The 26,149-nt window shown below is 38.6% G+C and overlaps 2 protein-coding genes across 2 annotated transcripts in view; one reads left to right on the top strand and one right to left on the bottom strand.

The window, feature by feature from the left end:
• Positions 1-22,691, bottom strand: part of MCEE (methylmalonyl-CoA epimerase) — a 27,569-nt gene extending 4,878 nt beyond the window's left edge. The window contains exons 1-3 of the mRNA XM_038533684.1: positions 22,660-22,691; positions 22,302-22,336; positions 11,985-12,322 (exon numbers count right to left, since the gene is read on the bottom strand). Coding sequence (XP_038389612.1) covers positions 11,985-12,322; positions 22,302-22,336; positions 22,660-22,691 — 405 coding nt within the window. The remainder of the gene's footprint in view (positions 1-11,984; positions 12,323-22,301; positions 22,337-22,659) is intronic.
• MPHOSPH10 (M-phase phosphoprotein 10) overlaps positions 22,661-26,149 on the top strand; it is a 23,051-nt gene continuing 19,562 nt past the window's right edge. The window contains exons 1-2 of the mRNA XM_038532614.1: positions 22,661-22,928; positions 24,922-25,597. Coding sequence (XP_038388542.1) covers positions 22,840-22,928; positions 24,922-25,597 — 765 coding nt within the window. The 5' untranslated portion in view covers positions 22,661-22,839. The remainder of the gene's footprint in view (positions 22,929-24,921; positions 25,598-26,149) is intronic.

Raw genomic sequence — 26,149 nt, 5'->3', positions numbered from 1 at the left:
ATCTAAGAAACCATTGCCCAACTCAAGGTCATGAAAACTTATGCCTATTTTTCTCTAAGGGTTTTATAGCTTTAGCTATTACATTTAGGTCTTTGACTCATTCTGAGTTAATTTTTACATAAGGTGTAATGCAGCTCCGGGGTTTTTCTTGAAATGCTGTCTTGACCCAGTTTTGAGGCACTGGCTAGAGATTGGTTAATTCTTCTTGAGCAACTGATAAAGTCCATATCCTAACCATTCCCTTATTAGCTTCATACTCTGGGGCTATCACGTGCCTTCTCTAATTGCCCCAGAGACAGATACCAAACAACCATCTATAGTCCCTATGCCCCAGAGCCCACAGAATTATTCAAATTAGCCAATCCAAAGGGAGCCTATGAAATCTAACTAACCTCACCCCACTTGTCCCACTAAGCTTCCTACTACAGCTCCAGCTTGCTGTTACTCTGTCCGCAAGTGCAATCCCCAATGTGTAGGCCACATGGGGGATTGTGGCAGCTTTCTCTCACTTGGAGCTCTAAGGAACAAAGAATTTTGCTTTCCATCTATCCATTACTATTGTGTCCCACCCTCAAAAGAATCTTTAAATCTTATAAAACATTATGGTGTAAGCCAAGTGTTCTAATACATTCTTTTGCATGTGGCTATCCAGCTGTCCCAATGCCATTTGTTGAAAAGACCAGTCTTCCTCCATTGGATGGGATTGTTATTTTGTTGAAAACTTACTGTAAATATGAGGATTTGTGTCTGACTCCTAATTCTATTTTATTGATTTCTAAGTCTATCCTTATATAAGCTAATATCAAGTATAAATCTTTCAATTTTGCTCTTCTCTTTCAAGATTGTCTTGGCTATTTGGGATCCCTTACATTTCAATATGAGTTTCAGGATTAGTTTGTCCATTTCTGCAAAGATGCCAACTAGAATCTGATGGGGATTGCATTAACTCCGTAGATCAACTTAGGAAATATTGTCATTTTAACAACAGTCAGTCATATGATGTGTAGCATAGATTATATTTCCATTTATTCAGGTCTTTTTAATTTCTTTCAACAATGATTTGTAGTCTTTGGAGTGCAAGTTTTGCAGTTCTCTTGATCAATTTATTCCTAAGTAATTTACTGTTTTTGATGCTATTTTAAATGGAATTGCTTTCTTAATTCAATTTTTAGATGTGTGGTTAAAAAAAAATCCAGATAATCTTTGCATTTTAAATAATGTTTAATCCATTCACACTTAACATTCATATAGTTGAATTTGTTTATCTCATTTAATTTTTTTGTCTTATTAATACTTCATTCTTCCTTTCTTGATTTCTGTTGGTTAAACATGTATTTTTTGGGGTAAAAAAAAAGAGGAGTAAAAAAAACAAAGATTCTTTTTTCTGAAAAAATTTATTTACTTGAGAAAGACAGCATGAATGAGAGTATGAGTGGGAGGAGGGGCAGAGAGAGAGGCAGACTCCCCATTGAGCAGGGCGCCTGAGGTGGGGCTTGACCCTAGGATTCTGGGATCATGACCTGAACTAAAGGCAGATGCTTAACCGACTGAGCCACCCAGGTGCCTCTAAGAAACACTATAGAGCACTAATAGTTACCAGAGGAGAGGTGGGTGGGGAAAGGGGTGAAATAACTGATGGGGATTAAGAAGTGCAACTTGCTATGATGAGCACTGGGTGTTGTACCTAAGTGTTGAACCACTAAATTCTACACTTGGAACTAATATTACATTGTATGTTAACTGGAATTTAAATAAAAACTTGGAAAAAAAAAACATGTTTTTGTATTGTTCAATTTTATCTTAATTATATTTTAGGGGATGCCTGGGTGGCTCAGCAGTTGCACGCCTGCTCAGGTCGTGATCTCGGGATCCGGGATTGAGTCCTGGATCAGGCTCCCTGTGAGGAGCCTGCTTCTCCCTCTACCTATGTCTCTGCCTTTCTCTCAGTCTGTCTCTCATAAATATATAAATCTTTTAAAAAAATTATATTTTAGTTATCCCTTAATTTTCTTAACATTTAAAAAAAAGATTTTATTTATTTATTCATGAGAGACAGAGAGAGAGAAGCAGAGACATAGGCAGAGGGAGAAGCAGGCTCCTCGCAGGGAGCCCAATGTGGGACTCAATCCTGGGACTCCAGGCTCAGGATCACGCCCTGAACCGAAGGGAGACACCCAATCACTGAATCACCCAGGCGTCCCTAATTTTCTTAACATTGCTCTAGAGTTTATAATGTCTATTTTAATCTTATTAGTCTATCATTTCATATATAAAAAAACTTACAATAGTATACTTTCCTTTGCCCAATTCCCATCCTTTCTACTGTTACCTTAAGTTTTTTTGTTATAAACCCTACATTTAAAAAATTTCAAGTCAATTATCTCATATAATTTGAGGTAAGAAAAATTTTATTTTATTTTAACCTACAAATTTAACATTTCTGGTGCTCTTCATTTCTTGTAAAGATCTGGATTTTCATTTGGTATTACTTCCCTTCATCCTAAAGGAATGAAGGCTGAATATACATCCTGAATATTTCTTTGGTTTTTCATAGTGCAGGTCTACTGGACAAGAATCCTCTCATTTTTGTTCAATGTAAGATACTTCCATTTCACTTTCATTTTTTAAAAAAGATTTATTTATTTGAGAGAGCGAGAGGACAAGCACAGGGAGTGGCAGAGGGAGAGGGAGAAGCAGGCTCCCTGCTCAGCAGCAAGCCAGACATGGGGCTCAATCTCAGGAACCTGGGATCATGACCTGAGCTGAAGGCACTCTTAACTGACTAAGCCACCCAGGTGCCCCTCACTTTCATTTTCAAAAAAATTTTTTTATTTAAATTCAATTTGCCAACATATAACACCCAGTGCTCATCTCATCATGTGTCCTCCTCTCACTTTCACTTTTGAAGAATATTTTTTCCATCAATTGCAGAATCCTAGAATTACAGATTTTTTGTTTCACGTTTTGTAGGAGTTTTAGGGTCACAGCAAAATTGACCAAAGGTACAGAGATTTCATACATATAACCTTTGGCCCTACAGATGCATAGCTTCTTCCATCATTATCAACATACTCATCAGAGTGTGACAATTGATGAACCTATACTGACAGCATTATCATCCAAAGTGCAGTTCACTGTAGGGTCACTTTTGGTGTTGTATATTCTATGGGTTTGGATAAATGTATGATATGTACCCATCATTAAAGTATCATACAAGGTGTTTTCACTACCTTAAGAATCCTCTGTGCTCTGCTTATTCATCCCTTCCTCCCGCTCCCAATCCATGGTAACCACTGATCTTTTTAGTGTCTCCGTATTTTGCCTTTTCAAGAATGTCATATAGTTAGATCACACAGTAGATAGACTTTTCAGATTGGCTTCTTTCATTAGTAACATATATTCAAGATTCCTCCATGTCTTTTCATGGCTTGAATCTGGGGTTGATGTCTTACCTCAAATTGGTAATGTCCTTGTAGGCTATTTCTACAATTGCCACTTGTGTTCTATTTTCTCCCTCCTCTTTTTCTGGGATTCCAACTATACTGATAAAACCTTTGACCATGTTCTACATCTCTCTTATGGTCTATTGTTTTTTCCCCCTCCATATTTCTTCCTCTTGATTTTGGACTCTAGGACAGTTAGAAGACAAATTTCTGCTGTTTTAAGCCACCAAGTTTGTGGTTATTTATTATGGTATCCCTAGGAAACAAATACAACCACCATATACCCATATTGAAACTGAACAATTAAATAGATGTCAGATGGTGGCAGCCAAGTTTCTCACTGTTGGTACGGGCAGTTATGAACCAAGCAAAGAAGGCTACAGTGGTCCATGTGATAATGGGTTAGAGTTAGAGACACCAGTATGAACTCATGAGTTCATAAGTAGGCTATATATACATCTTATAATTTCTGTTTGGCTATGCAGAGAAATTATCTATAGATGTATGTATATATACAATATATACATGTCCTTGCTCTGTTAGCTCAAAAGGCCAAGAAACGGTGATCCTCCGGTAGCAAGAAGCATATCTAGAGCTCGTATCTTGGTTTCTAATACCATTCTCTAATAAAATGAACCAGGGCTCCTTGGAGAAATATGTGGCTTTAGACTAGGGCAGGGAATATAGATGATAAGTTGGAGCATCTTGCAGTGCCAGAAAGTAAGGAAGTGTGGGAGGAAAACAAAAAAGATGTCACATCAGAGACACAGGAGTCAACCCAAAGTGCGCTTCTGAGAAAGCTGAACAATCTAAGCAACAAAATAAAATGGTATTGGATTACAGCCCAAAGTATAAATACTTATAAACCTTCACTGATATAAAAAACGTCTTAATGAATAAGTAAATTATTGAGTAACAAAAAGTTAAATAAATAAGTGGGGAAGAACAGACAAATCTTCCATTTGGAAAATTTCAATTTATGGAATTTTCGAGGAGATGGAGCTTAACTCTCCCTCCCTTCAGCCCTGGCCTCACAGTGACTTCCTTCCAAAGTTTATATTATGGAGAAGGGGGGTGGGGAGTGTAGCTTTACAGTGGAGAAATATGATGACATTTCCTCAGGTAGGGAATAAAGGTCAATATCAACAGTAATAAGTCATGTTGATAATATGTATCCTTGATGTGATATGAGAATGACACTTTACCTCTGTGGTCTCCCTCTCAAAAATCAATAACCCTAGTCTGTCTAAATCATGAGAAAAGTCTCAATTGAAGGACCTTCTACAAAATAACTGACTGGTAATTCTCAAAAATATCAAGGTCATCAAAAACAAGTAAACAGAAAAATTGTCACAGGCAAGAGGAGCCAAAGGAGAAAAGGAGACATGATAACTAAATGTAATGAGGTATCCTAGATGGGATCCTAGGACATAAAAAGGACACTGGGTAAAAACTAAGAAAATATAAATATAGATTTTAGGTAGTAATAATGCGTCAATTTGGTTCATCAATCATGACAAATATACTATACTAGTAAGAGGTTAATATTTTTAAAAAGGGCCTAAAGAGATTAACAACCATTTATAACAAGCGGACTTTGAGTCATGATTAGAGTAAGTCAACTCTAGAGACATTTGTGAATCAATCTAATAAATTTGACTCATGAACTATGTATATGATGGTGACAAAAGATTTTTAATTTAGGCACAAACTATATAAAAGTAAAATGACATGTTGTGAATGACTTAAATACTTTAAGAAAAAAAAATAAAGCAAATATGCCAAGATCTTGAAAACTGTTGAATCTGCATGACGGGAACATTATCTTTTTTCTACTTCTTGAATGTTTGAAAAAATTCATAACAGAATCATGACTTTTTTCCAAGTGCCCTTTGGTAACTTCTACTCTAAATATGACCATGGATATTTTCATCATAGAACATTCGACCCATGTACAAATATCTACAATTCTGATGTTGCATCTCCATTTTTAGTATACTACCTCTTCGATATTCCTTAACTCAAGAAATAGTTCTATGATTTAATAAATTACTTATATTTTGAAAAAATGCCTACATTAACAGAGACCCTTAACAAGGCATGTTGGGTTGACTCCTGTGTCTCTGATGCCTACATTAACATTGTACTAGCATCTATTTCTATTTCTGTTACTGATTTTGATTTTAAAGATCTTGTACCATATTTATGCTTTTGTTAGAGTGTTGCTATAAAATTTATAATTCTTCAGAAGAACTCCCTAGTATCTTGCTTGGCAGTAGTAAAAACAAAGAAATAATACTGTCATAATTTTCTGAATTGAAAGTAGATGCATTATGTACTCTAAGATTATAATAAATGCAAAGCAATTTGATTTGGGAAATTAAGTCTTTCCCCCTAATAAAAATAACACAGCCAATAACAACCCATATATGAATTTTGTTTTTACAATCCTTTGTACCATTAGTTAATGTATCTTTTAGCTCTGTGTGACCTTGAATGCCATGAAGTAAAAATCTGGGCTATTTATCTCATCTTCTTATCAAATTTTTTTGTTTTGTTTTTTTGGGGTTTTTTTTTGGTGGTAGTACCTTAAGACTGGAAATTATTTTGATTTTCTGCTGTCATTTGTAAATTAAGAGTGCCAGTATTCCAAATAAAAATGTTTGGGCTGTCACAGTCAGAATTCAGAATCTTCAGGTAAATCTTATACTCTCTAGTCCTAAACTGTCTCATCTCGAAAAACATCAATGCAGGCTTACCTGTGAAGGCAAGAAGTTGGGACTAAATAACATCTTTTTAAAAATCGTATGTAGGGATCCCTGGGTGGCGCAGCGGTTTGGCGCCTGCCTTTGGCCCAGGGCGCGATTCTGGGGACCTGGGATCGAATCCCATGTCGGGCTCCCAGTGCATGGAGCCTGCTTCTCCCTCTGCCTATGTCTCTGCCTCTCTCTCTCACTGTGTGCCTATCATAAATTAAAAAAAAAAAAAATTAAAAAAATCGTATGTAATTCTCAGTGACCAAATATTATGAAGAGTATGCTACTGAAAAAAATATATTTTTTCTTTTTTAAAAGATTTTATTTGTTCATGAGAGACAAAAGAGAGGCAAAGACATAAGCAGAGGGAGAAGCAGGCTCCTCAAGGGGAGCCTCATATGAGGGACTTGATCCCAGTACTCTGGGAAGATGCCCTGAGCTGAAGGCAGAGGCTCAACCACTAAGCCACCCAGGTGCCCCACCCCCCTCCCCAATTTTTAAAAATTGAATTATAGTTAACATGCAACATTATATTAGTTTCAGTCATACAACTATATTGATTCAATAACTCTACATTGAGTAATATACAGAATAATATGTTTCCAATGGTGCATATTTTAACTACTTCCAAAAATTTGGGCTTTTATATAAAATTACAATGATCCTAAATGATATCACTAATGAATGAAATTTAATCCTCAAATTGACAGAACTCCATGAAAGTTAAAATTAAGAGTCTGGATAAAATATTTGTTTCAATTATCTTTTCTATCCCTTGCTCTAAACTAAAAACTAAATTATTCAAACTTAGCAATATTACTCTGCAGGAGTTTCAGAGGGTTCTTGTGTATTCTTGGAAATTATGTCAGAAGGGCATATATCAATCACCTCAACTTCCACATTTGTTCAGTTGACAGGACTCTTTTTATTCCAAGAGGATCTCTCCTCTTCCTTATTTTTTCTTGGTAAGAAATTGCCCTTTCTTTTACAAAATGATGTTAGCAGTAGTTTGAAACTTACATTTTTTCCCTTATAACACAAGGTTTAAAACCTCATTAAACTGCCCATTTTTGTTTTGCTTTGTTTTGTTCTCTGGAAATGTTATCTTTCTATGAAACTCCCACATCTGGGAACTGGTGACATACAGATCACTCATGAAACTTAGCTATCTCCTAGGGTTTATCATAAAGCCAGAAATAGAACTTTTATTTTCTACTTAAATTTTATATATATATATATATATATATATATTTTATATATTTGACAGAGAGAGAGAGCATACGGGGAGCAGCAGGCAGAGGGAGAGGGAACAAGCAGGCTTCCTGCTGAGCAAGGAGCCTGATGCAGGGCTTGATCCCAGGACCCTGGGATCATGACTGGAGCTGAAGGCAGACGCTTAACTGACTGAGCCACCCAAGTGCCCCTAAACTGGAACTTTTAAAAAATAAGTTGTCTTACTAGCTTTACAATCTTTCTTCCATAAGGAATATATGCTCAGTGGAAACAGATCTATAAGATATACAAAGCCATAAACAAAAAAATAAGTTCTCTATTATGACATTATTCAGAAAATAAAACGGCTGCATTTCTTTACACTTTTTAATCTTATTTTTTTTTTACGTTTAAAGAGATTTAATTCATTTATTTGAGAGAGAGAGAGAGAACAAGAGCACACAAACAGGGGGAATGGGGCTGGGGGAGAGTGACAGACTCCCTGCTAAGCAGGGAGGTGGACTCAGGTTTTGATCCTAGGACCCCAGGATCATGACCTGAGTCAAAGGCAGATGCTTAACCAACAGAACCACCCAGGAGCCCCTAATCTTCTCTTTTAAATAACATTTTTATCATATGCTTTTCCCCAACAGCCTGGTACAGTGAGGGTTACCTCTAAATAAAATCTAATATCCTTTTTGTACTTGTAATGCCATTTCTCAGACTGGTAAACCTGATTCCCATGATCTTCACTATACTTCCTTATTTGATTAAACCTTCTAAGAAATCAGCCCTATTCCTGCTGCTGTCCTTCCTTCAGCAATGCACTCTTCACCACATGTTGTTCCCTCCCCACTCACCTGTCTACACTTCCCACTCCATCTGAGCTCCCCGTCACCCTGAGCTGGACCTACTCATGCATGGGCATCTTACTCAGTCTCTGGCTCTCCCAAGGTAGGCAGCTCCCACTTGTAGATGCTCTTCTTACCCTACTCTGGCTCCAACACCCTGCTTTGGGCTACTCCAGCTCTCCCCACAAACATGGACAACTATTTTGCTGTGCCCAACCTAAGTCTTCAAGACTGAATTGTTCAGGAAGGGAAGGAAGGGGGAAGGAGCCATAATTATTTTGAATATTGCTTATTTTCCCTTTTGTTTCAGCAACTACAAAGTGATATTCGGTAAAGCAAATAAATATAGTAATCTTACTTAAAGGGAAGGTTTTATTTTGCCTTACATTTCTCTTTTGTTCTAACTTGCACTATTACTTATGTTTGTTATTTTATATCTTATCAACTGTATTTTGGTCAGTTACCACCAATCCTCTGTGGAAAATACAGAGGATGTATGAATAAATGAAGCAAGCAGGCAACTCCAGGAAGATAGGGACTCCATGTTTTGTTCAGCTACATATTCCAAGCAAATTATGTAGTGAGAATCAAAGTGAAACTGAAAATACTCAACAACCAGCAATATAATGCAAACAGAGACATCAACCAAATAGGGTAAAGGGGACCTTATGCAGGGGTCCCAGGGAAGGTTGCTTCCGGAAGGGGGATGTTACTCAGGAGGTTTAGCAGTTGTTTACTAGCTAGCATGGAAACATTAAATATTTTTTACAACTTCAAGACAAATTTGTTGAGTAAGAAAGATTTTCACTGTGACATGCCTTGCTGTCTGGTTAAGTTATTTAGTCAAAGTATAGCTAGTTCTACTCAATATCAGAATCATTTCTTCAGTGAGAGGCCTGTAGGGGGCAGGAAGTGCACATTGGCAGCATCAATAAAAGCTGTGCCAGAAAACAGCAGGCTACTTGGTCTATACTGCAAGCAAGGGGAGGTAACTTCTAAACTTCCTTTAGTGAGGGACGCCTGGGTGGCACAGCAGTTGAGCATCTGCTTTTGACTCAGGGCGTGATTCCAGGGTCCTGGGATCAAGTCCTGTATCGGGTTCACCATAGGGAACCTGCTTCTCCCCTTGCCTATGTCTCTGCCTCTCTCTGCCTCTCACATGAATACATAAAATCTTAAAAAAAATAAATAAATAAACTTCCTTTAATGAAAGGCAAACCACACAAGTTTAAGAGACTTGGAAAGAAAAAAATGGAAACCAAAAGCCAACTTGGACAGATAACTGTTGATACAACTGGGTGAGATACTAATCCACGTATGAGAAAAAAGTACATTTTGTCTAAAATCTCTGTTAAGTCAACTAAAAGCTGAGGTGCTTGTGCAAAGTAGACACACTACTAAACCAGAGGTTTTATTTATTTTATTTTTAATTTTTTAAACTTATTTATGATAGTCACACAGAGAGAGAGAGAGAGAGAGGCAGAGACACAGGCAGAGGGAGAAGCAGGCTCCATGCACCGGAAGCCCGACGTGGGATTCGATCCCGGGTCTCCAGGATCGTGCCCTGGGCCAAAGGCAGGCGCTAAACCGCTGCGCCACCCAGGGATCCCCCAGAGGTTTTATTTGAGGCCCCAGTGAAAAAGAATATAAAGTATCCTGGTGATAATTACAAGAAGAAAGTCACTTCTCTGATGGGGTGAATTTATCATTTAGAAGAAGAGCGCTAAATAAATGGCTGACTGACTACAGACTGTACTTGTGGCCAATTGTACCATGTGACTAAGCTTGGGACCATGGGGCATGAACAGGGGTGATATGTGTAATATTTAGATCCTCTCCTTACAGGCATTTGTGCTGTATTCTCTCTCTGCCTTCTCTCCCCTCTGGGTCACCTCACTTTTAGATCTAGAACAGAAAAATAAAATCCATCTATCCATCTATCTAGTTAAGCCCCTTTATTTTTTATAAAGAGCAGAGAACAAGGACAGGGGATGTCATACTAACATAGCAAATAACTTTTCACACCTTTTCCTATTATACATCTTCATTTTATACTGACATACATTTTCATTTCCCCTTTTTAATCTGTGCTTTTGGATTAGCTGTTACCTTAAACTTTGTTCTTTACTTAACTGAACTCTAACTCACATGGCAGCTTCCTTTGAAGGCATGGGCTCTCTGATGTAGAACAGACACTGTAGTGTGGGAAAGGGAAGAGTCAATTCAAAGGTTGATGATCCTGCTTCTCATCCTGGGGGGGTGTCTTAGACAAACCCTCAAGTCCACTGACATAAAGACTTGCAGCCAAAATTAACCTCCTAAAAAAAGGTGTAAAGGTTAAATATTAGGCTTGTTTAGCTCCTAACATACTATGTCACCCCAGCCTCAAATTTTAAACTTAGCCAATATAATGAAGGCAATCTGGCATCATGGCTAACAGTGCAGATCCTGGAATTAGGACAAATTTAGGTTTGAATCTCAGCCTTCCCAGTTACTAATAATTTGACTATGGGCAAGTTAACTGTCAAAGGTGAGTAAAGTCGCTCATAGAGTAGCTGTGAAAATTAAAGAAATTAGTACACATTAAATACTCCATATACTACCAGAAGATACAATATGAGTTGTTAGGATAACTCTATTCCTTTCCATATGTTATTCCCTCTGTCTGGAATATCTTCCTCCTCTTGTTGACTTGGGGAATTCCTTCACATTCATTTACAACTTAAAGCCTGTGATGATGCCTTCTCCTCTCCTCCTGCCAGCCAGGAGCAATCTTTCCTTTATTGGTGTTACTAAGAAGACATGTCTATTAATGCTGCTTTATCTGCCTGTTTAAATAGTTGCCCCTTGTCACTGTGCACATGATCCGTTTCTTCCTCATTGCTGAATCCTATTACTTGGTAGAGTGAACATTATAGGTTCTAAAATATATTTGCAAAATGAACTAAATCCTTGAATTCACACTAGAATCAACCCCCTTCTCTTCTAAGTTAGGAATGAGGCCTACCAATAAATTACACCATTCTTTTTATCAAAAGAATTGTCCTATCAAAATGATTTAAACCAAAGCATAATCAATTAGTTTGCTGATATTACAAAAGGCAGTTATTTGATACAGGCTCTCTAATGAGAATGTTCCTGTCTAACATTTCAAGTTTTTCTTGGGAATTAAGCAGATGCAATTGAAAGGTCTTAAAAATCAGTCACCAATTGAAAGTGTATTGCTTTTGTAATAAGGAAGAAGTTATTAGAATGTTAAGGATAGAAAATAATCCTAAGAATACTTAGCATGTATATGGAAATTCTTTATAGTCTTCTTCTAATTTATAATTTATAAACTTTATTTATAAAATTTATAATTTATAAACTGCTTCTTCTAATTGCCTTGTATGTAACAGTGAAAGCAGCTGTATTCCTAATTACATGGGAGGTTGCGTGTAATTAATAAGTACTATAGCAGAGATGCAAATCTATTTTGGTCAGCTTTGGTGGCCTCTGTTGTGGCCATTAAATCTAGACTTCAATAAAATATATTATTATTTAGTTTTCTAAAGGGAAAGAGAATATATCCATGGATCCATCTTTGAGTAAGACCAGTATTACCATTCCCTTTTAAAAACTTAATACCAGCTTCTGATGACAGTGACAATATGTAGTCTTAAAGAGTAAAAGGCACTTTGTAAAAGAGAAATTTGAAAACACTAAACATTGAAATAAAATACCTCAATGCAGATATGATGCATTCCTCCAGCCTTGTTTTTCTGCAGAAAACCTGCAATTGGACTGTCATTTCCCAATGGATGAAGCAGCTCCATCTTGGTGTTTCCCAGGTTGACAAAAACAACAGATACTCCGTGCTCAGGAAGAGGGACCACCTCACTTATCTGGGCCCCCAGAATATTCTTATAAAATGCCTTGGCTTTTTCCAAGTCTGGCACTGCAACTGCTATGTGATTGAGTCGACCCAGGTTCCACACAGGGCCTGCCACTTGAAGCGAGGACTGTGATGTGGAAAAAGTTCTCACTTTTGAAACCGGTGTCTGAAGCCTAGAAAAAAACCCTGAAAAATGGAACAGCCATTGGTATCCTTCTTTTTGAAAACTAATGGATTTATAAAATTAATTTTTAAAAAAAACTAAATGAATAATACATGTAAAAATCATTTATATACCTATTCTGGTTTTAATTCCTGAAATTAAATCGGTGAGATAAATGGAAAAAATAGGTCAAATTACTCTGCTCTGAAACAACTGTCTGAACTAAAAACTAATTCTGAGCTTTTCAGATTTAAAACAAAGACGGCATTTTTTCATAATAATTTCTATTTACTGATAACACTTAAAGGATAACTGCACAGCACTAAGAATTACTTGCTATTCTCTACATTTCACAAGAGGTTAAGTTTGAACGTGACAGTGAAATACACATATTTAAACAAGAACATGCAATTTTCATCCCTACCTATAACCAATTTTTTTGTCTTATATTCTGTAATATGTATTAAAGCCATAAAAAGCTTTGCAGTGCTTTTTAATGTGATTTTTTTGAATGATTACTAAGCAAAATATCTCACTGTTGGGAAGATTAAGAGAGTTCTTAAACTTATGAGAATTCCCTCTGAGACCAGATTTTTAAAAATGCTTCTTTTTGTAATTGTGAAGAATTAGAAACAGAACTTCTGAATGTGAAGAAATCTCTTTTATTCAGAAATTGAAGAGACCTGTAATGTGTTCTCCCTGTGGATTACTGTTTCCCCAGTCCCCACCACACTGGACTTTAAGAGCCAGATTCTCCCCAGAATGAAAGCTATAGACATATATAAGGTCTAAAAATAATGTTGTAATACTACATCACTTAATATAAAAGGCATAAAATACCGAACTGAAAAATACATATTCTAAAACAATTAGGTTTAGCTTTTAATGGAAAACACTTTAAACAGTACTTAATAACACAGAGCTCCAGCTAACAATTTCCCTTTACTGAAATTGCTGATAATGAGGAAATTAAAGTGACACTATTAAAGATCACAAACCTTGTGGGGAAAGGCAGTCTCATGAGTGTAGTCTTTCAACCCCCACTCAACTGCAGAAGGATGAAACTTCCTTACCAGGAGATATAAAGAGCCCACTCGGCCTGTGCAGGGCTTATCACCTTGTCCTGGGAGTAGATTTCCCTCTTTCAGACTCCGTGAATGCTCTTTTGTCTCAGCTTAAAATGTGTGCATCATAGGGCGAACCTCATTGCTATGTCACTCCTCTGCAGAGAGGGGACAGGGTTTTTTTGTACTGTGGCATAAGAGGTGTGTGTATAGATAAACTGTCCTGCACCAGCCACTGATAAAGACCCAATGACAATGGTGGACCAACACTCACCGTTAAAGGTAATCTAGCTGTCTCCTTTCTGTGTAAGTAAAGCACTATTCTATCATACTGCTTGTGTTTTCTTTGAAGACTCTGATACTAAGATGAAACAGGGAGTAGTGTTTAGAGTTCTCCCCTGGCACTGGTAACCAGTACATGGTACTCTGCTTGACAAACACGATGCATCATAAGTCAGAAGAAGGCAAAATTCAGCCTAAGATACTCTTCTGCTATGCTCAAGCCTGTATTACTGATTATTGAAATACCCAAAGGTTGTCATTATCAATAGGCTGACACAGATCAATTCTTGGATTCACCATATTATGAAGTTCAAGTGTACTCCAACCTAGTACACAAATACATAAATGTACAAGTGAAAGAAAATTTCATAAAAAGCAGATCTGATTCTCAATAGATGTGATGTGGTCTGATAGTTTCTACTCTCTTATATTTTACTTCAGCTAAAAAAAATTCTGGTACTACCTGCTAAATATCTACCTTGCTAAGTTTGTTGTAAAGATTAGATATTTGGTGCAAAAAATATAATACAGTGCCAAGCATACATAATAGGTGTAGAATAAATTCAGCCATTCTTATTGTTACTGACATAAAATGATCATTTGCTAACTGTCTGGTATTCAGGGTAATCTGCGGAGACCAAGAATTTATCTTGAGAGCATGGTGGTAGCAAATTTTAAAAATGTCAACAACCAACAAAATCATTGGTCAAACTGCTTTTCCTTTCTTTCCTTGCATCCCTATCTGTGCATTTTGCAATGAAAGTCCAATACAGAATGTATTTGCATTAAAAAAAAAATTGTAGCTAAGGCCAGTGATCTTTAGAGTAAAATGCACATCAAAAAAAAGTCGTTTGCACTGTGAAATTTTAAGGGTATGTCAAATATTGAGTTTAGGTATTTCTGAATTCTTATCAGTGTTATCTCTATAAGAGATGGGCAGCTGGTGGTTTCTTGGCAGGCCTCCTATTACTAGCAATGGAACATAGAGAAATATCAGAGGAACAAATTACAAGATGTCCAAATGAAGGTGAAGTTTTATACACTGTTCCAGTTTGTTGGGGAACATTCCAACACTTTTGACACTGAGAAGGAAGCCCAAGCAAATCATGTTATTGGAAGCATCCCTGTAGTCTGTCTACCTTTCTCCATAATCACCTTCTCATTTGGAAATGGGAGAAGGAGTTATTAGAATGACTGGCTCTTTTTCTTTTTAATGGAACACAAAATCTTCATTATATGTTAGGACAGTAGAAAGATAACATCTTTATATAATGTGAAAGTCAAGACTTTGTAGTTATAGGATTACCTTATCTCTAGAAATTTAAATTAGTTTGAGGAAAGAGGTATTACCTTATTGGCTTTATTAGGTCCCTAGGAATAGAACAAAAATAAACCCCGTGAGAATTCAATAATTCAACTTCTTTAAAATGAAGGGTTAAGAGGGACGCCTGGCTGGTTCACTTGTTATGAGTCTCTTGATCTCGGGGTCATGAGGTGGAGTCCCACTGTGGGTAGATTACTTAAACAAACTTTTAAAAAAAGAAGGGTTAAGAACTTAAAAATGGCCAAAAAATATATAAGATACTCAGTATAATTAGCTGTTAGGGAAAGGTAAATAAAAAACACAATAGGATACCAGTTCATACCCACAACTACAAGTGATCATGAGGATATGGAGAAACTGGACAATGCTGGTATATTGCTTGTACCATTGCTGGTAAGAATGTACACTGATAGAATGTAAAATGATAGAGCTGTACATTGCTGGTAAGAATGTAAAATGATAGAGCTGCCATGGAACAGTATGGAAAACTCAAGAAATTAAATATACAATTAGCATGTGACTCAGAAATTCCACTCCTTGGTACCTAAAATAATTGAAAATATGTACTCAAACAAAAACTGGATACAAACTTTCATGACAGCACTATGACATGACAGCACTTTCATGACCAATGGCAAATGATTCATATTCATAAAGTGGAATTTATTTTTTAAAGATTTTATTTATTCACGAGAGACACACAGAGAGAGGCAGAGACATAGGCAGAGGGAGAAGCAGGCTCCTTGCAGAGAGCCAGATGTGGGACTTGATTCCTGTTCCCAAGATCACACCCTAAGCCGAAGGCAGACTCAACCACTGAGCCACCCAGGCATCCCATGCCTCTGGCAAATTTTAAATGATATTTTTAATTTAAGTTGCCCTCTGACTGGTAGGAATTCACAACTCTAGTTTCAGGTTTCTCTGCCTCCCATCTCAGAAAGGTACAACTAACTGCATTACTTTGAATTCTGTAATGTATAATTTGTGACTATTCCATATAGTTTTACAATAAACTACAATGTATAAATATGTAAATGAATCAGGTATTTAAGCCTGTTGGAACCCTGGGTGGCTCAGCAGGTTAAGCGGCCAACTAGATTTCAGCTCAGGTCATGCATGATCTCAGGGTGGTGAGATCACACAGATTTCTTTGGCACTCTCTCTCTCCCCCTTTGCCAACCCCCCTCATGTGAACACACACACTCTCAAATAAATAAATCTTAAGGGGATCCCTGGGTGGCGCAGCGGTTTGGCGCCTGCCTTTGGCCCAGGGCGTGATCCTGGAGACCCGGGATCGAATCCCACATCGGGCCCCCGGTGCATGGAGCCTGCTTCTCCCTCTGCCTGTGTCTCTGCCTCTCTCTCTCTCTCTCTGTGACTATCATGAATAAATAAATAAAAATTAAAAAATAAATAAATAAATCTTAAAAAAAAATAAAAACAAAAAAACCCAGGAGTGTTAAAACCCAATAGGATTGCAAAGATGAGTATCTACAGATTTAAAAAAAACAAAGGACTTCCACAAAAAATAAATAAATAAATAAATAAATCTTAAAAAAAATAAAAACAAAAAAACCCAGGAGTGTTAAAACCCAATAGGATTGCAAAGATGAGTATCTACAGATTTAAAAAAAACAAAGGACTTCCACAAATCAGGAATCTGACATATAAGAAATAGACAGCTTACCAAATCTGGTGTGTATGTTAACTCTAATTCTTATCTTTCCCTCACTATCAGCACTTGCTAAATACTTTCAATGCCTTGACTTAAAAATAACATTGCATTTCCTTCCATTCAGATTGCATTTATTTCAGACCAGTCTTCCCAAACACTGGCTCCAAATAAGTTAAAGGTTTAGCTACAAGGGCCTATACTCAACTGCATTAAGGGTACTTACTGTTTAAAAAAGAAATTATGTTAAATATGTACATAGTGTCACAAAATTGTGAGTAGTCACTTGTAGTAAGGTCTTCCTAACTTCTCACTGAGATATAATTTAAACACTATTAGGTTCACTCATTTGAGGTGTATAATTCAATGTTTTCTTATACATTTGCAAAATTGTGCAAACTTTACATAACATAACCTAAATTTAGAACATGTAATAGTTTGTTAAAGTCTGAACTTTCGTATATCTTGCTTGAGGAAATATAACATACTTAGAAAGCCATTCATCAGAAGTGCCTTCAAGTTGTTTGGTGAGAAGCCCCTATGTTTTCTGCATTCAGCCAGTGGATGTCACAGCATCATATACTATTTTCAACCTGTTTAAAACTCTGCTAAGAATAACTTTTTACTCATCACAGTCGGTAAACAGACTGTGTTTCTGTACCCCCACATACACATGACTCCATAATAAAAGTAAATCTCTCCTTACAGTCCTAAAACTTGGCCACTGTTGTCTCCTAAGAGGATCATCTTCTATTTTCAAAACACCTTTTTTCATGAGTCCATCCTTTGCAAGCCAAATTGGAATTTATTGTGTGTACTCATAGGATTTATTTTTCTGAGCTTCTTCTGATTTTTTGTGAAGTATTATGTTCCTTAAAGATAGGGTCATAACCTAAGATTACCATATTATCCAGCAATCCCACTTTTGGGTATATATTTAAAAGAACTGAAAATAGGACTTCAAGGAGATATTTCTATATCCATGTTCATAGATGTATTATTCACAAGAGCCAAAATCTGGAAATAACCCAAGTGTCCATCGACAGATGAAAGTATAAGATGTGATATACATGTACAATGCAATATTATTCAACTTTTAAAAGGAATGAAGTTCTGACACATGGTACAACATGCATACACTTTAAAAACATGCTAAGAGAAACAAGCCTTAGAACAAAAGAACAAATACTGTATAATTCCACATTAATACAGCAACTGGACTAGTCAATTTCATAGAAATTAGAATAGTAGTTTCCCAGAGGTTGGGGTAGGAGATAACGGGCTTATTTATCAATGGGTATAGAGGTTCAGGTTGGGATGATGAAAAGTTCTGGAGCTGGATGGTTGTGATGGCTGCACAATACGACGATACAGATGAGTCTTGAGCAAAACGGGAGGCTCAGAGTGCTGATCACCAACACAGTAAAAAAAACGCACATAACTTTCAACTACCCAAAATCTTACCTGTTGACCAAAAGTCTTACTGATTAACATAGGCAGTCAATTAGCACATACTTTACATTATATGTAATTATATGCTATATTCTTACAACAAAGTAAGCTAGAGAAAAGAAAATATTAGGAAAATTGTAAGAGAAAATATATCTACAGTACTGTACTATAAAATTATGAGTATAACTGGACCCATGCAGTTCAAACCTGTGTTTTGTTCAAGGGTCAATTGTATTTAATACCACTGAACTGTACACCTAAATATTGTTAAAGTGGCAAATTTTGTTATGTATATTTAACCACAATAAAAGAAAAAGGGAGTTATTTAAGGTTCAAGCATCTAATAAAATAGCAGAGTAAATCAAAGCCAGCCTTTGGAATACATTGTTTTCATTTTACTTTTCTCTTAGGATGATGTCTATATACTTTACCAAAATATACATATATATATATTATTAGTATTCAGTTCTTGCCATAAAGTATGACTTGTTGGAAATTACATTCCCTTCCTCTTAATACCCCCCATTAACTACTGAATAAAAGTATTTCTAAAAATACACATATAAAAATGTCTCTTCTCCAATATTCAAATTATTATTTATATGTTTACTTTTAGGTTTTGTGATTAAGTATCATATGACAAGCAGCATGTGTTACAGTTAAGAATGTGGGCTCCAGCGTTACACTGCCCTGGTTTAAATCTTGACCTACTATTCATTCTGTAACTTCGGCTAGTTACTTACCCACTCTATCTTTCTTTTCTCATATAGGAAGATAATACCTACCTCATAGAACTGTCATGAGGCTAAAATGAATAATATATACAAAGGGTTTAGAAAAGTGCCTGGCACAAGTACATAACAAATACCAAGAACTATCATTATGGGCACTTACAGGAAGGTTACATAATAACTTACTTATAAATGCAAGCATCTCTGACTTCTAACATATGTTATGCTTTTAAAGGAAAAAAACTGTGTACCTACCCTATATACATATATACTAGAGTTATGCTAAAAATTTTACTCAAACACTAAATATTACTGGTATTTTTGCCAATGTTTTGGCATACATAGTATTTCTGTATTCCCTGCATCATTTCATCAATCCACAACTTGCTACTTTTTACAATAAGGAGTCTATTCTCCTTTTACTCTGGAAAACTTACTGTGTGGGCTGTGATTTTAGAAGATCTTTGGTAGTATTTCAGTATTCAGTGATTACTGACATCATGATTTCATAAAACTACAGTATTTAGTAACTACTGACATCCTGGTGGAATAATGCTTTTGAAAGGTATTAGAGGCACAGTCTTCTTTTTGCCTTTTTTTAAAAATATATATTTTATTTATTCACAAGAGACACAGAGCCAGAGGTAGAGACATAGGCAGAGGGAGAAGCAGGTTCCCTGTGGGGAGCTTGATGCAGGACTCGATCCCTGGACCCCGAGGATCACAACCTGAGCCAAAGGCAGAGGCTCAACCACTGAGCCACCCAGGGGTCCCCTCTTTTTGCTTTTTGATACAAGAATAGTGATTTACAATTTTTTCAAGTTAAAATTAGTTGTTTATAATAACCCTCTAACTCATCCACACTGCTTGTGACTATTGCTTTAACTTGAAAACTCCTTTTAATATCACAGAGAAGTGGAAACTGGTAACAATTCTGCCTTTCAAGAATGTGTAAGCTGGTTATTATCCCCAGTGCAGATATGCTCTAGTCTCTAGGCATTCTACACACTGCTGGGGTTTACCAACAGTAGAGAACTGAATCCTGTGGCATAACATGGTGTACCATCTTGCTGATTTGACCTCACTCATCAGGAGAGACCCATGGCTTTATTTCATTGTTAGAGTTATGCAACAATACTACCATGTAAGCTTGCTTAAATCTGTAATCTTGCCTAAGCAAACTGTGAAATCATGAATTCTGAAGTGGGAATATATCATGTGGTAGTCTAGCTCTGCCTATTAGTCCTCATGACCATAAAATAGACATAACAGTAATAGTTCAGGAAACACTTTAATCTTCACCATAACTCTGTGCATCAGACAATATTATTTTTCCCATTTGCAAACATGGAAAATAGGCCTGATTAAGTAATTTCTTCAAGGTCGTACTAAGCTGGGCCTCAAGCCCAGGTCTGTCTGCATCAAAGTTGATATTGTTAAACCATGATGTTGAATTCTTTTTCCTCTGAAATTTTTACCATTCCTTTGATTCTCAGTTTTTAATATCCTTAGTGTATGTTTTATGTACAATATCTACATTCTAACAGATGGCTTCCTAAGAGATGATAAGAGACAACACTTTCTTATTTTTTTATCTTTGTTTTTTGGAAAGTGTTACTTGCAATCGTGTGTAAGCTAAGCGTGTGTTATTATCAACACTTGAGAATCACCTATTAATTAGATTCATTTCAACAAGCTGTGCTCAGCCTGTTATAATATTTTTTCATGTATACCTATCACCTCTTTAAACTGATAACGTACTGAAATAACTAAAACTATTATGGAGCACTTCTTTGTATGTGGCCCATCACTTAGCCCTGATGACATACAGTGATAAGTGTATAAGAAATGTTGTGATTGGTTGAGAAAGACTGTAGTGGTCAATAAAGAATTGGTTAGGGGCACCTGGGTGGCTCAGTGGTTGAGCATCTGCCTTTGGTTCAGGGCATGATCCCGGGGTCCTGGGATGGAGTCCTGAATCAGGTTCCCCACAATGAGCCTGTTTCTCCCTCTGCCTATGTATCTGCCTCTCTCTGTGTCTCTCATGAATAAATAAATGGAATCTTTAAAAAGAGGAAAAAAAGAAAAAGAACTGGTTAGTTTGAGATGGGAGTTCAAAGGAGGACTAGAACTGTTAAGTTTGACCAGAGACAGCACTATCCAGCAAAGAGATCTAACATTATTAAAGGCTCACCCCCCTGAATACTTTCTGAAGGTGCTAAGCTGAAGGCTTATGGCAAATGTTCAGGAATAACTTTGGACACGTTACACACTTGGCACTCTTCCTAATAAGAAATTTCAGAATTCAAATAGTGGCTCTCTGACAAAGAAGAGGAAAAAGAGAGAAACAGGAGAAAGTGGGTAGCCTGAGAGTCAGAAAAATTGAGTTTCTGTCATTACTGAGTCTATTTTTTTTTTTTTTAACAGAGGTTTAGAGGACTCAAGGAACTTTCCAAATTCGTCTGCCTTTGTCTTTCCTGTTTACATAGAGAATAGCAAATATATTAGGGCAGGAGGGAAACAATACTCTTGGTGTTCTTTACTGACCTCCAAGTGTTCCTAGGATACTGGAAGTACTTAGGACTTCGGCTTACGTTTGTTTTTTTTTAAAGATTTTTATTTACTTATTCATGAGAGACATAGAGAGTGGTAGAGACATAGGCAGGGGGAGAAGCAGGATCCCTGCGGGGAGACCAATGCGGGGGACTCCACCCGAGGACCCCGGGGTCAGCCGTGAGCCAAAGGCAGATGCTCAACCACTGAGCCACCCAGGTGCCCCTAACCAATTCTTTATTGACCACTACAGTCTTTCTCAACCAGTCACAACATTTCTCATACACTTATCACTGTATGTCATCTGAGCCCCGCGGGTGCCCCCAGCCTACGTTTCTTAAAGGGACTCGCCCCACTCTCCTAGAGTGCACGGAGATCAGAACTCACTGTCCCTCTGCCATTTTTTCACCCACTTCTGTCCCAGCCGGGCCGTCTGTCCCCGTGGGCAGGTCCCTTCCCCCCTCTGGGGTCACCTATCTTTTTTTTTTTTTTTTTTCTTTATTTTATTTGACGGGGCGGGGGGCGGGGCACAAGCAGGGGGACAGCAGGCAGAGGGAGAGGAAGAAGCAGGCTCCCCCTGGAGCAGAGAGCCTGACGTGGGGCTCTACCCCAGGGCAAAGGGATCTCGATCCGAGCCGAAGGCAGACGCTTAATCAACTAAGCCACGCAGGCGCCCCTCAATGTACAGATGGCAAGGTCAAGTGCACACACCCGGGGCGGGGGGTGCCAGGGAGGCTCGAACGCTGTGAGGAAACCCCACGCTCCCCTGAGGCGTTCCCGGGAGGTCCCTCCCGCCCACAGGGGCTCACAGGTGCCCAAGCCCAGGGACGCGGGTGCTCCGGCCGCCGGCCTCCTCCGCCAGCCCCCGCGCTCGCGCCCCGCGCGCCCCGCTCCCCGGCAGGCCGGACCGCGCGGGGTATTCACCTGCTGCGCCCTCCGCCGCCGCCGCCGCCGCCGCCGCCGCCGCCGCCGCCGCCGCCACCGCCGCCACTTTCCACATGCGCGCCATCTTGGGAAGTGAGCCGCGGAGCCCCGGGAGGCTTCACGTGGGGGGGCGGGGGAGGAGCTCCGCCGAGCGGCGGGGTAAGGCGGCCGGGGGCGGGGCCTGAGAGCCTGGGGGCGCGGCGCGCGGTGCCGCCGAGGGGCTCGCTCTTGCCTGACGTGTCGAAGCCACCCAGTGCGTCTGAAGCAGAAACGTAAACGAAGGACGCATCACCCCTGCGGGCCTTTCAGGAATACAAAACAGTAAGTTTGGAGAAAGTTCAAAGGCGCTAGAACTGACCTACGGCCCCGTGAAAGTTCTTGCGCTGCCATTGGCTCTGGCAGGGGGTGTGTCCGGAACCTGTGCGCCGCGGAACCTTCTCCTCCCCGGCCCAGGTTGCGCGGGGCGCGTTTTTGTGGCGCGGTTTCCGGTCGGACCTTTTCCTGTGCACGCGGCGCTGTGTCCCGAGCGCGGACAGCGATGGACCCGCGGGTCTGGCGTCGACAGACCCTGGAGCGGTGCCTGAAGGAGGTCGGTAAAGCCACCGGCCAGCCAGAGCGCTTTCTCACGTAAGTGAACAGAGCCTGGGTTCGGGGGTGTCGCCCAGGTCTCACACGTGGGTGCCGACTGCTGGCCCTTTGCAAGTTCTGCAGTAGGGGGAAGATACAGGGAAGCCTACATCTGTTTCCCCCACATTCCAGATACTTTACGCTCCCTTGGCCCATCAAAACTTTTAAATTTTAAATGTTCAGTGCATGGGGCGCCTGGGTGGTTCAGTCTGTTGAGCGTCTGCCTTTAGCTCAGGTCATGATCCTGGAGTCCTGGGATCGAGTCCTGCATCGGGCTCTCCACAGGGAGCCTGCTTCTCCCTCTGCCTGTGTCTCTGTCTCTCTCTGTGTGTCTCTCATGAATAAATAAGCAAAATCTTAAAAAAAAAAAAAAAAAAAGCTATATAGTGCAGATCTGTCGGCTGCATGCTAACAAAACTAGACTCGATTTTTAACTCCCAGAGGCTCCCCCTGGGACTTCGCACCGCTGCACTTCCCACAGAAGCGCACTAGGCCGGCTGATCTTCCAACATGCTCCCAAACCACTCAGTGCTTATTTATCATACTTTAGAGAAAGTATTAAATTTGCTGTTTACCTATCCTCCCCCCGCCCCACCCCGCTTCGATGAGCTTCTTGAGAATTAGGACTGTCTTTCATTTTTCTTCCCAACACAAGTTCCTTGTATTTCATTGAAGGACTTGATAAAGTAGGATCTATGAAAGTATGGCTCTTGGATTTGTATTTCACGCGTGACCTTTCCCTTGAGCTTCAAGCTCATAGTGGCAACAGCCATCTGCTCTCTCAGCATCTGAAATTTCTTATGTCTAAAGTGAAGCGGTTTTTTTTTTTTTTTTAGGGTTTTATTTATTCATGAGAGACACAGCGAGAGGGGCAGATACAGGAGAGGGAGCAGCAGTCTCCATAGTGGGAGCCGGATTTAAGACTGCATCCCAAGACCCCAGGATCACGACCTGAGCCCAAGGCAGGCGCTCAACCACTGAGTCACCCAGGCAGACCAGAACTGTTGTTTCTGTTTACTCTGCTATGCTCTGCCTTCCCTGAAATTTTTCCCGCGTGCTCCCACCACCTGCCTTCCCTGAGTAAATGGCAACTCTGTTTTTTCAGTTCACACATATAATTACTTACTTGATATCTTCATTTTTCTCATTTCTACCATTAATTCGTCAGCAAATCCTGTCCTTCAAACTATAGTCTCAGTTTGACTGCTTCTTACTGCATCTGCATTTTTAACTCTCGCACAGTTCTTATCCTTTGCCTGGATGGCTGTGTCAGCCTTGTCACTGTGCTTTGATTCCTTTTCCTCCGTTGGCCATCTTTCCAAAGTGTAAATTAATATCATTTTGCTACTCTGCTTAAAATCTTCTGATGGCTTCTCTTTACACTTAAAACCGCAGACTCTATCTCTGAGCCCTGCCTTAATTCCGCTCCCATCTACCTCCCTGGCCTTCTGCCGCCTTCAACACACTTTAGCCACACTGGCATTTCTGTTCCTCAAACTCACCAAGCTCATTTCCATCTTAGGAAATTTGTTTTCAATGTTTTTCTGCTTGGAATATATGTTTCCAGATCTTTTAAAGACCATCTCCTTTCAGGTCTCATTTCAGATGTCATATCTTCAGAGAGGTTATTTTCTGAGCACTCTTGCCAAAACAAGTGTTAACCATTGGCTGAGCGAATGGAGTGGCATATAATATAGCAGAGTTGAGCATTTAAGGCTGAGATTCACTAAATATCTTTAGGCAAAGAGGTGCATAATAGTTTCCCTGCCTAAAATCTATACAGCAGATTTCACAGACACTTAGTTTATTATATTAATGTGGCTCTTTAGCAAGATAATATACTCTTCGGGGCCAGCTTCTATACTTAAAATTGACATTTCGTTCAAATTAGATTTTGCACAAGAGTCGGGGTTCTTTTTAATTCACAGTGCTGTGAAATTATTGCCTGTAATTATAAATCTCTTTAAACTTTCTCCCTGTGCTCCCTTAATAGGATTCAAGATGAATTGGCATCAAACTTCACTTCATTAACAAAAGTACTTTATGATTTTAATAAAATATTAGAGAATGGCAGGATGCACGGAAGTCCGTTACAAAAACTGGTGATAGACAATTTTGATGATGAGCAGATTTGGCAACAACTAGAATTGCAAAATGAACCAATTTTACAGTACTTCCAGAATGCAGTTAGCAAAACCATTAAAGATGAAGACATCAGTCTTCTTCCAGAGATTGAAGAGCGAGAGTGTGAAGAGGATGGCTCAGAGGTGGAGTCTGATGGCCAGGAGGCCCTCAAACAAGATGTGGTGGAGGAGGAAGTGGCTGACCTGAGTGGTAATAATCCTAAAGGGGATGAGAGAGCTAAAAACTTGAGCAAAGTTGATCTGAGGAAAAGTCCAGTTTTCAGTGATGAAGATTCAGATCTTGATTTTGACATTAGCAAATTGGAGCAACAAAGCAAGGTGCCAGACAAAGTCCCTAGGAAACTAAGAGAGAAGTCGGTGGTAGATGATAAATTTTTCAAGCTATCTGAAATGGAGACCTTTTTAGAAAACATGGAAAAGGAAGAACAACAGAAAGATGATGAGGAAGAGGAAGATATTGATTTTTTTGAAGACATTAATTCTGATGAAGATGAAGGAGAACTGTTTGGAAGTCAAAAACCTAAGGTAAAGTTTTTGGGGGGAAGAGAGAAGGACTTTTTACCTCCTTAAAGTTAGATTTTGTTTTGTTTCTTTTTGTTTGTTTGTTTGTTTTTTGTGTGTTTTGTTTTGTTTCTTGAGAGGAGGTTTAAAATACCTCAAAACTCAACCAGAGCATGAGTGAAATATTTACATCAGTTGAGAACAATGGACTAGAAAAATTAAACCAAAGCTATCATTTCCTTATCACAGAATACTGTAGCATAAGAACCTTAATCACCCATGTTAGAGGTATTTAGAATTTCCCTCAAACATATTCTCACCAAACACTAAAAATAATAATAGGGAGAGGAAGACATTTGTATACTGTAGGCAGGGATATTTCAGAAATAATTATGGTTAAAAGCTTTAGCATTAGGAATACTGTGCTTTGTCTTAATTGGTTATAAATGAATCTATACTTTCTTCTAGTTTCTCATAGTCTAGTAGTTCTTAGGGCTTTATGATAAAGTTGTCAGTTGCCAGTTCCCTTTATGTAATATGCATACACATATATATGATTTAATGTCTTATTCTGTC

The sequence above is a fragment of the Canis lupus genome, chromosome 3 (genome assembly GCF_011100685.1).
Source record: "Canis lupus familiaris isolate Mischka breed German Shepherd chromosome 3, alternate assembly UU_Cfam_GSD_1.0, whole genome shotgun sequence".
Lineage (NCBI taxonomy): Eukaryota > Metazoa > Chordata > Mammalia > Carnivora > Canidae > Canis > Canis lupus.
The sequence above is the reverse complement of the archived record's forward strand: the minus strand, read 5'-3'. Positions and strand labels throughout refer to the sequence as shown.